We start from the raw sequence: 17,054 nt of genomic DNA on the forward strand, positions 1-17,054 counted from the left end.
AAAGCCACAGCAAATGATGATAAGAGGTCTCCAATTCGCGATATCCTTGAGCTCCTCTTGTGCCATCATTTTTGGGATCAGTAGTGATGGACATTCCTTAATACCATCAGGATTTGTAATCAGCCCCTCATCTCTGTTAGGGTCCACACGGACAAGAACTTTCAAACTGATACCATCAGGACCTGGAGCCATTCTTCTCTTTTATGTTCTTAATACTTCCTTAGCTGATATTAGGATGTTAAATGCCAAATTATCAGCCCTGACATGAGATCTAAACTGGCCCAACCCATCAAAGAGCGTTTTGATCTCCCACTTATCCCTGTACACATGGTGGACATATTTGAGTAGGACTTGGCGCTGGAGGAGTTCAATGCCATCAAGGATGATAGAGGCAAGTTTACACATGTCATTGTCATGAAGCTGTTGGTACCTCAGTTAAGTACCTCTTTTAGCTGCTCTTTTTCTCATCCAAGATTTCTCCTTCCCCCCCTTGTTGGTCTTGGCTTTCTTTTTGATCTCTTTTCAAGCTTTGTCGCTCTCATTAGGAAGGAGGAGAGAACTCCAGTGGAAGTTGTTTCAACTAGAGACCTGACATTACGTCTCCTTCAACCCATGCACTAAGGCTGTTAGTCTCAAAGTCCTCATGGCCGTGATCCTTCAGGCCTTTCTTAATTTTGAGCCCCATTGTGGTTTGGGGCTCATCAGATCTTACTTCCAGATAACAAATGGTGGCTCCATGTCCTGGCTAAGAGTCCTTGTTGGTTAGACCAAGCATCCTCCTTTTGTCACCAATTTGCTTAGCAGATTTGGTGATCAATTCTTTTGCAATGAGTTTATTAATATACTTCTGGCCCAAGTATATATTGCCAAAATTGGTAAGGGGTAACTCTTCCTGGGCCATCTAATAACTCTTGTGTTTTCCACACAGTGAGTTGTATTTAGGTTGACTGGCTTGGATTCATTCTGTGTTGTGTACCACTATGCCAGCTGGGTTAGTCTCTTGTGTTGAGAGATACCTGATTTGGTGCCACACTGTCTGGCACACACTTCACAAACCCAGTCATCAGCTGAGTCCTGTGATGTCAATCTCTTACACTTGGGGATTTAGATCCATTTTCTCACACAGGGAACATTGAAACTCCACATTCTTCCCACCGTGGTTACATTTAAGATGAATATTCAGAGCTGCTGGTTTTCCAGTATGATCCCCACAAAAGGGACATGCCGGATTGCTACCAGGCAACCTCACCAGAACCTTTCCCTGCACCCTGTTCTCACTCTCTCCTTCTGTCACCTTGACAGTGGAATTCACAATGGTGTTACCATCAATTCTGTCTGCCAGGCCTGTGGAGCCTTCGTATCTCCTTCCTTCTCACTGGCAGGAGTTGTTGCAACACCAGGTTGGGAAGATGTGCTGGGTCCCACAGACTTCTCGAACACTGAGTTATTGTTCTGCATGTAGGCAACCAGGAAGAACTTCATGACGTTGATCTGTGCTGCAGTATTGATACTATTGACAGCACCATCAGCATCGAGTGTCTGTGAGGTACCTAGGAAGGGATACTCCTCACCTTTGGTAATTACAGGGCTAGTAGTCTGGGCAATAGAATAGGCAAAATAATCTGGTTTTACCTGTGCAGTGACCTACCTTAATACATGTAGTAGCTGTTCAGTTAAAACAGGGACAGCCTTGTCTATTCTACTTGGGCAATTGCACAACCCTTTAAGCAGATGATTGTATGCAATTATCCCTGGCATTCCTTGCGGCCACGCCCTCCTAAGCAATGCATCTGGCTGTTTAGGCAGGAGGATGCCTGTTCCTGGCTTGATCATTACAGGATCAGTTTCCACTCTGCAGTGACATCCACACAAAGTCTGTGCTGAGATTCAAAATCCCCACATTGCTCAAAGCATGGATAGACTGAATGGTGTTCCTTCTCTGGGAAGAGGAAACTCAGAGCCCAACTACATGGCATGAACCTGGACAAAGACAATGAGTCTGAGTGAAATGTTCACAAGCCTCATCTTCATTCTCTGCTCTGTGATTGCACCTCTTCTCACAGGTAAATGGCCAAAGTGCCCAAAGGAGACACAAGTTAGACTAACAAGTACGTTTGGGGGAGGGGTATCAAATATCTTTTCTCACTTTTTAACATTTATTGTATTCAAATTACCAGATTCAATCCAGTTTGTAAAAGATTAAGAACAGGTGGTCTTGAGTTAGAAATCTTTGCCTGAGCTAACCCTGGAATAATCAGATTAAAAAGGGAATTTGTAAACAAATTATAGAAAGGGACTATCAAATTCAAAGGAGGATTTCAATTTTGGGACAAGGTGGATAATGCGTATCTAGGATCTTTTGGTAATATTTCCTGGTTTTCATTGACATCTAAAAGGGTGACCCTGCAAGCCCTCTTTGGACCAGATTGCCTTAATGATGGTTCTGTCTGCGTCACAGCTGCAGGCTCAGAGCACAAGTTTAAAACGTTTTGGTTACTAACATGTAAGCCTGACCTGAAAGGTGAAGCATAAGGCTGTAGATCAGGGGTTCTCAAACTGGGGGTCGGGACCACTCAGGGGGTCGCGAGGTTATTACATGGGGGTTGCGAGCTGTCAGCCTCCACCCCAAACCCTGCTTTACATCCAGCATTTATAATGGTGTTAAATATATAAAAAAGTGTTTTTAATTTATAAGGGGGGGTCGCACTCAGAGGCTTGCTATGTGAAAGGGGTCACAGTACAAAAGTTTGAGAACCACTACTGTAGATACCTTGGGGGACTTGAAAGTGTTTTACTGCCTGCTCTTCTGTGGTGCTTATGCTGGGGCCAAGACAGCACCCATCAAAGAAAGTCAGTGGGAATCATTCCCTTAACATCAGTGGTGGTTCAAACCATGTATTCCACAACTCTTTAATCCCTCTAGGTAGGATCCTCACATCGTGCCTGTCAGCTCAGATTCATAGAATCATAGGTCTGGAAGGGACCTTGAGAGGTCATCTAGTCCAGTCCCCTGCACGCATGGCAGGATTAAGTATTCACTGTGTTCTGTGTTTCATAAGTCTGTAGGCTCTGCTTCTGCATCATGTTGTATCTTGCCCGGCTCCTTCCTGCTCCATGCAGCTCTCAGGGGTGGCTAATAGTTTTGCATGAGCCAGGAACAGACTCTCCTTAGATTCTTTCATTACACAAAGTGCAGTTCTCATTTTCCCATAAAGGGGGAGAGAGAAAATGTTGACCCCATTTGAGTGATATGATTTAATGTTTAAAAAGAATGTCTTCCACACTCGCTGAATGTGGAATTGGGAAGAATATGACAATTGTTTTTAAAGTATGACAAAACTGGCCAAATTTTGAAAAATTGCAAAAAACCCCTCTCATTTTAATTTTCCTGCACATGAGGAGCAGAGATGTTGACCACAATCCTTGTCTGGAGTTTTAGGAAACCTGTTAAATCTTCCTATTCCTTTTCTCTGTTTCTAAATTGTCTTCTAAAGCAGTGGTTCTCAACCTTTCCAGACTACTGTACCCCTTTCAGGAGTCTGATTTGTCTTGCATACCCACAAGTTTCACCTCACTTAGAAATTACTTGCTTACAAAATCAGACATAAAAATACAAGTGTCACAGCACACTATCACTGAAAAATTGCTTACTTTCTCATTTTTACCATATATATTATAAAATAAGTCATTTGGAATATAAATATTGTACTTACATTTCAGTGTATAGTATATAGAGCAGTATAAACAAGTCATTGTCTGTATGAAAGTTTAGTTTGTACTGACTTTGCTAGTGCTTTTTACATAGCCTGTTGTAAAACTAGGCAAATATCTAGATGAGTTGATGTATCCCCTGGAAGGCCTCTGCGTACCTCCTAGGCGTACAGTACCCGTGGCTGGAAACAACAGTCTCAAACAATCACTTCTTGGAGCAGCTAATAGTGGAGCACTCAAGAGGGGAAGCTATTCTTGACATAGTGGCTCAACTATAGTTACTTTTTAACAATCTCCTGCATGTTATTTAGGACTAAGCAACAGTGAAAAGAATGTAATTACGTTCTACATCTACAAAGGAAGATACCAAAATTTAGCCCAGAGACACTGACTTTTATGAAGGGGAACTTCCCAGAAATGAGGAGACTCATCAAAAAGAGCGTAAAGTGAAAAGGGAAGAAATTAAAATTCCTACACTTAGCATGGAGGCTATTTAATTCTATCACAGAGATTCCCAAGGGCAATGCAAACCTCTAAATAGGGGAAAGGAACAGAAAGCAAGAAATGAACCAGAAGGGCAAGATTAATGGATTTTAAGGCCATAAGAGCCCACTAGATTATCTAGTCTGATCTTCCACATAACTAGGGCCCTACCAAATTCCTGGCCATAAAAAACATGTAATGGACCATGAAATCTGTTCTCCCCCTTCCCCGCCCCCTCCCCCCATGTGCAATCTAGTCTTTAGTATGCTTTTACCCTATACGATACAGATTTCACGGGGGAGACCAGCGTTTCTCAAATTGGGGGTCCTGACCCAAAAGGGAATTGTAGGGGGGTCACAGGGTTATTTTAGGGGGGTTGTGGCATTGACACTCTTACTTCTGTGCTGCCTTCAGAGTTGGGCAGCTGGAGAGTGGCAGTTGTTGGCTGGGTGCCCAGTTCTGAAGACAGTGCCCTGCCAGCAGCAGTGCAGAAGTAAGGGTGGCAATACCCTGACTTCTGCGTTGCTGCCTTCAGAGCTGGGCGGCTGGAGAGTGGCGGCTGCTGACTGAGGGCCCAGCTCTGTGGGCAGCAGCACAGAAGTAAGGATGGCAATACGGTACCATACCATACCATCCTTCTGCGTTGCTGCTGACTGCAGCTCTGCTTCAGAGCTGGGCTCCCGGCCAGCAGCTGCCACTCTCCTGCTTCCCAGCTCTGAAGGCAGCACCACCACCAGCAGCAGCACAGAAGTAAGGGTAGCAGTATTGCAACCCCCTCCCTACAATAACCTTGCAACCCCCCCGCAACTCCTTTTTGGGTCAGGACCCCTACAATTACAACTCTGTGAAATTTCAGATTTAAATAGCTGAAATCATGAAATTTATGATTTTTTAAATCCTATGACTATAAAATTGACTGTGAATTTGGTAGGGCCCTACGCATAACACAGGCCCATTCCCGCTGCACTGAATCCAATGACTTGTGTTTGGCGAAAACATATCTTCCAGAAAGGTATCAGATCTTGATGTGAAGACATTAAGAGATGAAGAATCCACCTGGGTTAGTTTGTTCCCATGTTTAATCACCCTCACTGCTAACATTTGTTCCTGATGTCTAATTTGAATTTGTCTGGCTTTAACTTTCAGGCATTGACTCTTGTTCTGCTTCCCACTCCCTTAGATTAAAGAGCCCCTTAGCACCTGACATTGTCTCCCCATAGAGGTACAGCATAATAAAGCTCCGTAAGTCTCTCATGATCAGGCCTTTTTTTCAGTCCTTGAATAATTTTTGTGTCTCGCTTCTGCACCCTCTCCAGTTTTTCAACATTCTTTTCCAAATCTAGACTGTAGAACTGCATGCAGTAGTCCAGCATCGCTCTCCCCAATGCTGTATACAGCGGTAACATCTCACAGACTATGGGCCAGAAGGGACCATCATAATCACCTCCCTCCTCCTATTCACCATTCCCCTATTTTTGATGGCTTTAGCATTTCCTTTCTCCCACAGTTAATCACAGGGTTTCCTCATTGTTTTTGATTAAGTATCTGTGGCAGAGGGGTGGCTGGAGGTGCTTATTAATAATTGCTGGTTTGGGTATTTAACGGAAACATTGAATTATGTAACCTGTGTATTGAGTGTATGTTCCTGACCACAACCTGGGGAATGACTCTGAGACCCCACAAGAGGACAGAGAGCTACAGGGTGGCCTTTAATCATTTGATAGGTGTTTTTTATGATTCCTGGTAATTCATTTGAGGAAATCTCTTTCTTGCACTCCTCTGTCATGCTGGCTACACAGTTGCGCCTCTGGCTTCAGACTATGGGCAAGTCTACACTACCATGCTACATTGGAGTAGCTCCACCAATGCAGCTGCACCGCTGTAGTGCATCTGGTGAAGACACACTATGCTGATGGGAGAGCGCTCGCCCATTGGCATAATTTCTCCACCTCCGTGAGAGGCATAAGCTATGGGCTTGGCTACACTTGTGAGTTAGAGCGCATTAAAGCAGCCCTGGGTGCCCTAACTCATGACGCGTCCACACTGGCAAGGCACATAGAGTGCCTGGACTCCACGGCTGGAGCACTCCTGGTAATCCACCTCCACGAAAAGCATAATGCTTGCTGCGCCCCGGCTGGAGCACCATGGTGCCAGTGTAGACATCCTGGTCTATTAATGTGCTCTGATTGGCTTCTTGAAGTGTCCCACAATGCCTGTTCTAGCCACTCTGGTCATCACTTTGAACTCTACTGCCCTGCCCTCAGGTGACCAACCATCAGACCCGCCCTTTAAATTCTCTGGGAATTTTGAAAATCTCCTTCCTGTTTGCTCAGAAAGGCGTGTAGTGCTCTCAGCGCATCTTTCCAGGTGACCATACCTCCACGTGCCAGCGATCCCCAGTATGAAGCAATGGCGAGGTGCTGGACATCATCAGTGTTTGGGGGGAGGAAGCTTTCCAGTCCCAGCTGCGCTCCAGTCATAGGAATTCCGATACCTACGGGCAGATATCAAAGGACATGATGGAAAGGAGCCATGACCGGGACGCAGTGCAGTGCAGGGTTAAAGTGAAGGAGCTGCGAAATGCCTACCGCAAAGCGTGCGAGGCAAACAGCTGCTCCGGTGTTGCCCCCGTGACCTGCTGTTTCTACAAAGAGCTGGACACAATACTTGGGGGCGACCCCACCTCCACTCTGAAGACCACCATGGACACTTCAAAGCCCAGTTCAACAAGGCAGGAGGAGGAAAGCAGGAGCGAATGTGCTGAGGAGGACGGGGACAGCCCGGAATCCCTACATGCATGCAGCCAGGAGCCGTTTTCAAGCCAGGAGGAAGGTAGCCAGTCGCAGCAGACGGTGCTTGGGGATGAACAAATACCAGAGGAGGTTCCCGATAAGTGGCTTTTATTTTGGGAAGGAAGCTGTGTGGTGCAGGCACTTGGGGTGAGGAGGGTTAGGGCTGCATGAATGCCTAGATGCAGAATAGGGCATTGATGTGCTCTCTCACATTGTGGTAATGGGCCTCAGTGATCTCTTCAAAGGTCTCATGCAGAAGCTGGGCAATCCACTTGAGCAGGTTCCTTGGCAGAGCTACTGTGCTCCTTGTCCCAGTAAGGCTAACATGTCCGCGCCACTGTGCCGTGAGGGGCGGAGGGACCATTACTGCACACAGGTAAGCTGCATATGGGCCAGGGTAGAAGCCGCATTTTAGTAGAAGACCCTCCCTTGCTTCCGAGGTCACCCTCAGCAGTGAGATATCTTCCAGGACGAACTCATCCTGTGGAAGATGTGGGGACAGTGTTCAGTATAGGGGCCCCCTGCAGCTGTTGGCTCTCCCCAAGGCACAGAACCCCAGAGGACAGTACGGCCATGAAACAATCAGTCTCCCTTGCCCCTGTGCTTACTTACCATTTTGGGGCTCCTGTGGGTTATGTGTGCTCTCTTTGGGATGGGCAATTTCTGCTATTGTGTAGACTGTGCTTGTCTTTAAGTACGGCCGAATCATTGCTGTGTCTGGTGTGAACAATGCTGCCTCTGTTAAGTGTTGCATTTTGGCTTTACAGCTGCAATCTTGAGATCCCAGCCGTCCTTGTTATCAATGGCTGAAAGACTCCAAAGAATCAGGAAGCATCTGCGAATAAGCAAAGAAGACATGCTGCATGAAGTCATGCAGAGGTCCCTTAATGAAAATCAAAAAGTGCAGGAGTGGTGGGAGAGTGAAAGGAGAGTCCGCCAGCAGAATGTGGATCGCTGTCACCAAAGCACAGAGCGGCTGCTAAGCATCATGGAGCGCCAAGCAGACTCGATACAGGCACTTGTAGCAATGAAGGCGGAGCACTTTCGCACCCGCCCCACCTGCAGCCCTTGTCCCAAAACTCTTTACCTTGTGCCTCCATGTCACCGACAACCCACTTTACCCAACATCCAGGTTCTTATTGTCACCAGCTGCCTCCAACACCTGTAGCTTCACCACCCAGCCCTGCAAACTGTGACCCTTCCCCACTGCACTCAACCCCCATCACCATGCATTTTAGCCAGCCTGAAGTGCAGCACTCATTGCATGGCACTCCAGACAGGAAGGCTGAGTATGATAACAGGACATACGCAAATCTGTGATTGTCCCGTTCCCCACCACACCCCCTTCCCTCCTCCCACACAGCACAGATGTGTCATGCCCTTTCTGTTTCTCAAGCAGTTGTGTTTCTTTTCAATAAATGAATGTTTTGGCTTTGAAAACATTCTTTATTATTGCATTAAGTAAAAGATACTGTAGCCCAGGAAAGCAACAGGCACTGCAAGTCAGTGCATCATATGTAGCAAACACAGATTCCTACTAACATTGGAACCACTGCACTTCACTCCCGTGCAGGGCACCAGATATTACTGGTGGCTTTCAGCTTCAAATTGCTCCCTGAAGGCATCCCTAATCCTTGCAGCCACGTGCTGGGTCCCTCTAATAGCCCTGCTCTCTGACTGTTCAAATTCAGCCTCCAGATGTTGAACCTCTGCGGTCGATGCCTGAGTGAATCTTTCACCCTTCTTTTCACAAATGTTATGGAGGGTACAGCACGTGGATATAACCGTGGAGATGTTGTCATTGGCCAGGTCCAGCTTTCCATACAGACAGCGCCAGTGGCCCTTTAAATGGCCAAAAGCACACTTCACAGTCATTCTGCACCGACTCAGCCTGTTGTTTAACCGCTCCTTGCTGCTGCCAAGGCTCCCTGTGTAGGGTTTCATGAGCCATGGCATTAAAGGGTAAGTGGGGTCTCCAAGGATCACAATGGGCATTTTGACTTCCTCTACAGTGATCTTCTGGTCTGGGAAGAAAATCTCAGCTTGCAGCTTCCTGAACAGGCCTGTGTTCTGAAAGATGCGTGCGTCATGCACCTTTCCGGACCAGCCTGCGTTAATATCAATGAAACGACCACAGTGATCCACAAGCGCCTGGAGAGCCATAGAGAAATATCCCTTCCGATTTATGTACTTGGAGGTTAAGTGTGCTGGTACCAGAATTGGAATATGCATCCCTCCGCAGTTATGGAAACCCATTTGTGCAAAGCCAGCCACAATGTCATGCACGTTACTCAGAGTCATGGTTCTTCTGAGCAGGTTGCGATTAATGGCCCTGCAAACTTGCATCAACATGATTCCAACGGTCAACTTTCCCACTTCAAACTGGTTAGCAACCGATCGGTAGTTGTCTGGAGTTGCCAGTTTCCAGATTGCAATAGCCACCCACTTCTCCACTGGCAGGGCAGCTCTCAATCTCGTGTCCTTGCGCCGCAGAGTGGTGGCAAGCTCAGCACACAGTCCCATGAAAGTGGCTTTTCTCATCCGAAAGTTCTGCAGCCACTGCTCGTCATCCCAGACTTGTATGACGATGTGATCCCACCACTCAGTGCTTGTTTCCTGAGTCCAAAAGTGGCATTCCACTGTGGTGAGCATGTCCGTGAATGGCACAAGCAATCTTCTGTTGTATGCATTATGTGAGTAGACATCATCGTCAGACTCCTCACTGTCACTTTGTAGCTTAAGGAGTAACTCGACTGCAATTTGTGACGTGCTGGTGAGACCCATCAGCATATTCCTCAGCAGTTTGGGATCCATTCCCGCAGATCGAAAGGGAAGACAGAGCGCACAGTAAAAAAAACGTTGAAAGATGGCGCCAAATGTGGATGGAAGCACAGGGATTGCTGGGATGCGAAGCAATGCATTGGGACAGGACTCAAAATGCCTGCACCCCCTCATCCCCTTCCCACAAGCCACAGTGCCAGAATGGGAAGAGGTGCTCTGTGGGATAGCTGCCCATAATGCACCGCTCCCAATGCCACTGCAAGTGCTGCAAATGTAGCCACGCCAGTGCGCTTGCAGCTGACAGTGTGAACACACAGCAGTGCTTTCTCTGCTGTGGTCTCCGAGAGCTGGTTTAACTCACAGCGTGCTACATCTGCAAGTGTAGCCAAGCCCTATGTCAGCGGCAGAGCATCATAGCACAGTGTGGACACTGCTTTAAGTCAATGTAACTTACATCTCTCAGCAGGGTGTAGTTTTCACACCCCTGAGCAACATAAATTACATTGACTTAAGTGGTAGGGTAGACCAGCCTTATGCTTTATACTTCCCTATTTCCACCTTAGCTTACAGTCACTGATCTGGTCAGAATGTGCCATAGATTTGTACACATCACAGGTGTCTGCTAAAGCAATCATTTGTGCAGGTTACTGAAGCAGTCCAATGTATTGCTGTTTTCGATGTGCTCTTCCCAGTGACTCATTTATTAGTGTTTTTAGGGGCTGGTCTAATATCTTGAGCATTTTTTGGTTTTGCCTAATTCACTGCACAATGCTGATTTATTTCCTGAGCAGCCTCCACTCTCTGCACTGAATGGGGCAGGAGTCCTGTGGAAAGAAATAGTAGGTGATCATGTAATTAAAGACCATCATAATGCATAAGCACGGAGGGTCCCAATTAAGTTTGCATGAGAAAAGGTGAGTCTGGCATTTTCTAACCTTTGAATACTTGACTTTACAACCACAATAGCTTTATTTCTACATATGTTTTTTGTACTTAAACACATATCGTAAATTTGTTAGTCTCTAAGGTGCCACAAGTACTCCTGTTCTTCTTTTATCGTAAATGAAGATAACTTTCCCAAATCAGAACATCTTGGGGTCAGCAAAAGACATCTCCCTGGCTCCAGGATTATCCCTTTACCAATTGTCAAAGTCCTGCTGTAAGCCAAATTATTATAATGGAAATGACTGGCAACCTAACGATAGAATTCATAACTGCTCTTTACATAAAAAAAAAACCTACATTAAAAGAACATTAAGGTTGCAAAGTCAAGTACTCAAAAGTTAGGAAATGCCAGAATGAAAGATGCTGGAGCATTTAACAGCACCTGATTCAGTCCTTGAGCAGCATCCATCCTGTGTGCTGAATGAGACAGAGCTAGTGTGGAAAAAATAGCATGTGCTGATGTAATTAGAGACTGTATCATAATGCAGACACGTAAGGGAGCCAAACTAAAGTCATATGGTTAAACTAACACAGTCATTTCCTGATTTTTGAGTGCTTGACTTTGCAACCTTAACATTCATTTAACACAGTTTTGTATATAATTTCCTAAATTATTTTAAGAAGCAAACCGAAAAACAAATTCCATCATACAGAAATTCAGGGCTCATCATTTAGATCCACTGCACAGGTCTCTGCCCTTTGAGCTAATGGGGTAACTCAGTGGTTCTCAAACTTTTGTATTGGTGACCCCTTTCACACAGCAAGCCTCTGAGTGCGACCCCCCTTATGAATTAAAAACTTTCTTTTTTATATCTAACATTATTATAAATGCTGGAGTGAAGCTTGGTTTGGGGTGGAGGCTGACAGCTCGCAACCCCTCATGTGATAACCCTGTGACCCCCTGAGGGTCACAACCCCCAGTTTGAGAACCCCTGGGGTAACTAGTAGCAGCAGCAGACTACTGTTCTCTGTGTAGACCAGCTACTACAGAGGGTTTCACAACTAGTTTCTGACAGAAAAGGAGTGTTGCTTCATTTACCTTATTTGTTCAAGCCCAGTTATGAGAGGAGTTTGCTCCAGTGGATTAGGTATTGAATGATAATTGAGACAACCTGTATCCCACACATGCTTTTTCTGTTAGTGTTTTTCGGAATTGCAGTTAAATATTCTTAGGCAAGTAAATATCATCTACCTCAGTTGATTTATTCACACCAGTTTGAACAAGTACATCAGAACCAGAAGCTTTCTTTTGTGCCTATTGAATTAAATCTTCCAAAATTGTAATAAAAATGTGTCATCCTAGGCTCAGATGTTCTAATCCACCCTTCCAATGGCAGTAATTGTAATTAAAAACTAATATTTTACTTGTCTATTAAAAAAAGTTACTTGCTAAGGGCAAACAGACTTTTACATTTTCAAGACTGATTTAATTAGTTATATAAAACTACGTGAAGTACAGTAAGAATGAGAAACTTCTGTGTGTCACAGTAGCTAAACCTTGTCTTCAACTATCCAACTTATAACAAGGAGTAGTGGTGCAAAGCATCAGTGTCCTCTGGGCTCCTCTCTGAAGAGCAAAGTTGAAATTCTCTTCCTTCCTTCCAGATTACTTCAGGAGATCCCAAGTAGATAGCTTGGTCTGTTCTGATTAATTCAGGTTAGGCAGGGAAGACAGCTGTTTCCCATTAGCTTCATCATGTCGAGGAAGGATCCTGCCTACCCAATCCTGAGGAGTATGCATCCCAGGGCCCCATCAGCTGTGATTCAGGATCTTGGATCTGGAAATTGAACCCTCAAGTGCCACTAGGGAAGGATGGTAAAATTGTTGATGATGCAGAAAAGGCAGAAGTGTTCAGTAAATATTTCTGTTCTGTATTTGGAAAAAGCACAATGCCATATTCACAGAGTACAGAGACAATTAAATACTTGACATTCCAGCAGTAATTGCAGAGGTTATTAAGCAGCAACCGCTTAAGTCATACATTTTAAAATCAGCTTGAACCCAGACATTTTAAAAGAATTGGCCAAGGAGCCCTCTGAACTATTGATATTGATTTTTAACAAATTTTGGAAACTGAGGAAGTTCCAGCAGACTGGAAAAAAGCTAATGCTGGGCCAATATTTAAAAAAGGGTAAACAGTGACCCAGATAAGTAGGCCAGTGGGCCTGATGTCAGTCCCAGATAAAACCATGGAAGCTCTGACACAAGACTTAGTTAATAAAGAATTGTCATATGGTTAATCCTATTCAACAGATTTGTACGGAAAATAGGTCTTGTTAAACAAACTTGACATTGGTTTGCGATGAAGTTGATAAAGGTGGTATTGACATGATATAACTAGACCTACCTATGTAAGATGTTTGACTTAGTACCACATGACATCTTGATTAAAATATTATCTCTGAGCAAAATCAATGTAGCCCATGTTAAATAGATTAAAGTGTCCAACTAACAGGTCCCCAAAAGTAACGTAAAGGGGGACTTATCAACAAATAGGGGCAGTGAGGTTCTATAAGAATCTGTTCTTGGCTCAATGGTATTCAATATGATTATCACTGATCTGGGAGGAAATATAAAATCATTATTGGTGAAGTTTGCACATCACACAAAACTTGGTGGAGTGGCAAATAATGAAGGGGACAGATCAGTTATACAGTACAATCTAGATTGCATGGTAAAATGGGCTCACTTGAATAACATGCTTCAATACAGTTATATGCAAGGTCATATGTCTAGGACCCAAAAACATAGGTCACAGGACAGGGGACTGTACCCTAGAAAGCAGAGACTCTTAAAAGGATCAGGGATCCTGGTGGAATCTGACTGAACATGATCTCCCATGATGTGATGGCAAAGAGGGCTAAAATAATCCTCGGGTAGATAAACAGGGGACTATTGGTTAGGAGCAGGGAGATGGTGTTACCACTTGTGATGATGGTGTATATAAACCCTGCATCAACTGAGAAGGGGTTAACTAAAGCCTGAGAGGTCTGTTTGCCCTCCCCCTGTTATTATACCTGGAGGATGTGTCAGGCTCAGGGAGGAGTTGGAGTTCAGAGCAGGTGGGAGGAGGAGACCCAGGAGCGAGGTGGTCTGGAACGCCCTCTCTGTGGGAAGGGTCTGCTAGAAGCCAGGCAGAGGGAGAACTGTGGGAAAGCTACAGGAGTGCAGCTAGCTCCTGAGGTGGGCTATGGGAAAAGGGCAAGGCCAGGGAGGCAGCCCTTTGGCTCAGCGTTCAGTAGAAGAGCAGAGAACTGGAGATGGACCAAAAGCTCAAGTCAGAGGTGTGCAGAAGTTACTTAGTTTGTATTTTTGTCTGGTTTTCGAGTTCTGGTGGGAAGGGGGAAGCCCTGCAAGCCACCACTTTGGAAGAAGAATAAGGCAAAAAAGAAGCCCAAGGCGGGTGGAAGATGTGTTGATTGACAGTATTCTGACAGACATTCTTTGTTTGGGACAGCAGTGAAAGAGACCGAGCCATAGACAGGTTGGCCTAGTGGTCACAGCTACAGTAGTTGGTGAACAGGGATTGGCGGAATCACTAGTGCTGGGTTCTTTTGTTAGTGTTACAGAGCATTGCTGGTGCTGCACAGTTGTTAATGCTGCTAGTGCTGCTATTCTTGGAGCTCCGGTGTTAGCTGCTCTCACAAAGAGTGCAGCATGTTGATTCAGCAGACCCCGATGTTATTCAAAAAGAAAGACCACAGGCTCAGTTTGCTGGCAAAGGTGCCCGGCCAGGTTTATTGTCCGCAAAGCAGGGTACTAGTGCCCTGTCCAATGAGTTATGGGGACACTAACACATGTACGCCCGTGACAAGGTAAAGGCTCAGTCAACATAACAGAATGCTGTCCCCTTGGTTGATACAAAGATGCCCCTCCAATGACTTCTCCTTTTATACATTGATACACACAACTTATGTATTACATTGTTAGTCACCACCCTTATACAGGGGTGAAAATAAGTTAAAGGACTTACCAGTACGCCAGAGTCCTGAGCAGGGGCGTGGCCTCAACTGGAAGAGGTGTGGCTTCAACCAGAAGAGGCGGGACCTATACATCAAGATTTAAAGGCCCCAGGGCTCCGGCTGTGGCTGGGAGCCCCGGGGCCTTTAAATGACCCTTGAGCTACCAGCTGCAGAGGTGGCTGGGAGCCCCGGAGCTCAGGGGTGCTTTAAAGTGCCCGGGGCTCTGGCCGCCACTACCGCAGCGGCGCTCCGGGCCCTTTAAATCATCGATGGAGCCCTGCTGCCGCTACCCCGGAGCTCTGGCAGCTGGGCTCAGGCAGCGATTTAAAGGGCCTGGGGCTCCAGTGGTGGGGAACCGCGGGCACTTTAAATTGCTGCCCAAGTCCCGCTGCCAGAGCCCCCAGGGTAGCGGCGGCAGGGCTCCCGTGCGGATTTAAAAGGCCAAGGGCTCTGGCTGCTGCAGGGAGCCCCGGGCCCTTTAAATCGCCAGCCTGGGGAAGCCGGTCCGGACCGGCTTACTTTCACCTCTGCCCTTATACCTTGTACCTGCTAGTTTGTACAAAACAACCTCATCCATTATCCTGTCATTCTCCTCCTTATCTTATGATGGGTCAGTGTGTTCCTGTGCTACCTCTTGGGAATTTGTTTACGTGGTTACTTGAGAACTCTGAATGTTGTTGTACTGTCCTCACCGGTCAGGAATGTGGTTACTTGGTTATTTGGTGTGTTACTATTGTGCCAAAGCCAGCCCTAATTCTGTTTCATAGCCTTTGGTTCACACTGTTAGTTATGTTTAGGGCTCCAGCAAGGCCAATAGATTCAATAAGCAAAAGTCAGGGTCTGAGTCAGGCTGGGATCAGAGACCAGAGATGAGAGGTAGTACCAGGCTGGAATCAGGAGGCAGGAATCGGGGTCAGAGTCAGGCAATAGTTGAAGACCCAAGATCAGAGGTAGTACCAGGCTGGAGTCAGGAGGCAAGAGACAGGCTGGGATCGGAGACCAGAGATCAGGACACCGGGTGAGGTCTGACGTTGCAGCAGTCTATGTGATTGCCCAAAAAACTTCCTGGGCCACCCTGGAGGGTTAAATAGGGTGCTTGGCTAATCAGAGGACCTCAGGGTACTGTCATCAGTCTGGGTCCCTTTGGCAGTATGTCCTACAGCACCTACTCCCCACAGTGCTCCCTGGTTGCAGGGCTACATGGTGACACTGTGGGAATATCCGCTACCCCAAGCTCTCAGAATTCTAGTCCGTGGATCCTGGCAATCAATACCTGGAAGGGGAGAACCTATAATGTGAGCTGGCCAGAAGGCCAAGTCATCATCATTCCACATCCCTGACACCCAGAGAAGGACAGTGGGCCAGAGCTGCTGAACTGCCATCTCATACTATGAGGGAGTGGTGAGACAACAGTAAGACCCTTGCATATGGCACACGTGGGACCATGCCTGGAATACTGCATGCAGGTCCCATGTCCACATTTGAAAAATTGGAAGGGGCTCAGAAAAGAGCTATAGTATTTATCTGAAGTTTGGAAAACCTCCCGCCCAGTAAGAGGCTTAAGACGCTTTGCCTATTAAGTTTCTCCAAAAGATGATTAAGGGGAAGATATCTGATACTAGAGGGATCTTTAATCTAGCAGAAAAAGGCAGGACAAGACCCAATGGCTGGAAGCTGAAGCCAAACAAATTCAGACTGGAAATAAGGCAGCAAGGGGAATTAACCATTGGAGCAACTTACCGAGGGATGTGATGGGTTCTCCATCACTTGGAGTTGCTCATTCTAGATTGGATGCCTTTCTAAAAGGTCCAGTTTTATCCACTATTTTATTGACCTCTTCAAACAACTCTAATGTAGTGGAGAGGCATGATTTTCCTTTACACAAGTCATGCTGGTCTGAGTCCCTGTCATATTACAAACAGCTAGGTACTTTATCATTCTATCTTCAATTATAATTTCAACCTATATGCTAATTCTGAGCTCCAGTGGCAGTGCTGAAGTGAAACAATGAAGCATATTGTGAAGCTTCAGCGTTGAAGCGTGTCCTTCCAAACTGTGTTATTCATTTAGCTAATGGTCACAACTAGTTGTTTCTCTCTTTGGTGGAATCCTAGACGAAGAAGCCCTGCTACCAGCCCCTCAGAATATCTCCATCCTGTCCACCAACATGAAGCACTTCCTGACCTGGAGTCCAGTGACGGTCCCTGGAGAAACTGTGAGATACTCCGTTGAGTTTCAGGGGTAACTCGCCTGTTTTTTCTCCCCTCTCTGGATGCTAGTTAGACAAAAGCCCTGGATCCCCTGCACATGGCATACATAGGTCTATGCACACTGATGCGGGAGAAATGTGACAGTCCCATCAATAATAATGCAGAAGTG

General features: G+C 46.0%; 1 protein-coding gene across 1 annotated transcript in view; it reads left to right on the plus strand.

Annotated features, from left to right (window-relative positions):
* The first annotated feature begins 1,993 nt into the window (after positions 1–1,993).
* Positions 1,994–17,054, plus strand: part of IL20RB (interleukin 20 receptor subunit beta) — a 33,764-nt gene continuing 18,703 nt past the window's right edge. The window contains exons 1-2 of the mRNA XM_034784548.1: positions 1,994–2,063; positions 16,790–16,916. Coding sequence (XP_034640439.1) covers positions 1,994–2,063; positions 16,790–16,916 — 197 coding nt within the window. The remainder of the gene's footprint in view (positions 2,064–16,789; positions 16,917–17,054) is intronic.

The sequence above is a fragment of the Trachemys scripta genome, chromosome 10 (assembly GCF_013100865.1).
Source record: "Trachemys scripta elegans isolate TJP31775 chromosome 10, CAS_Tse_1.0, whole genome shotgun sequence".
Taxonomy (NCBI): Eukaryota; Metazoa; Chordata; order Testudines; family Emydidae; genus Trachemys; species Trachemys scripta.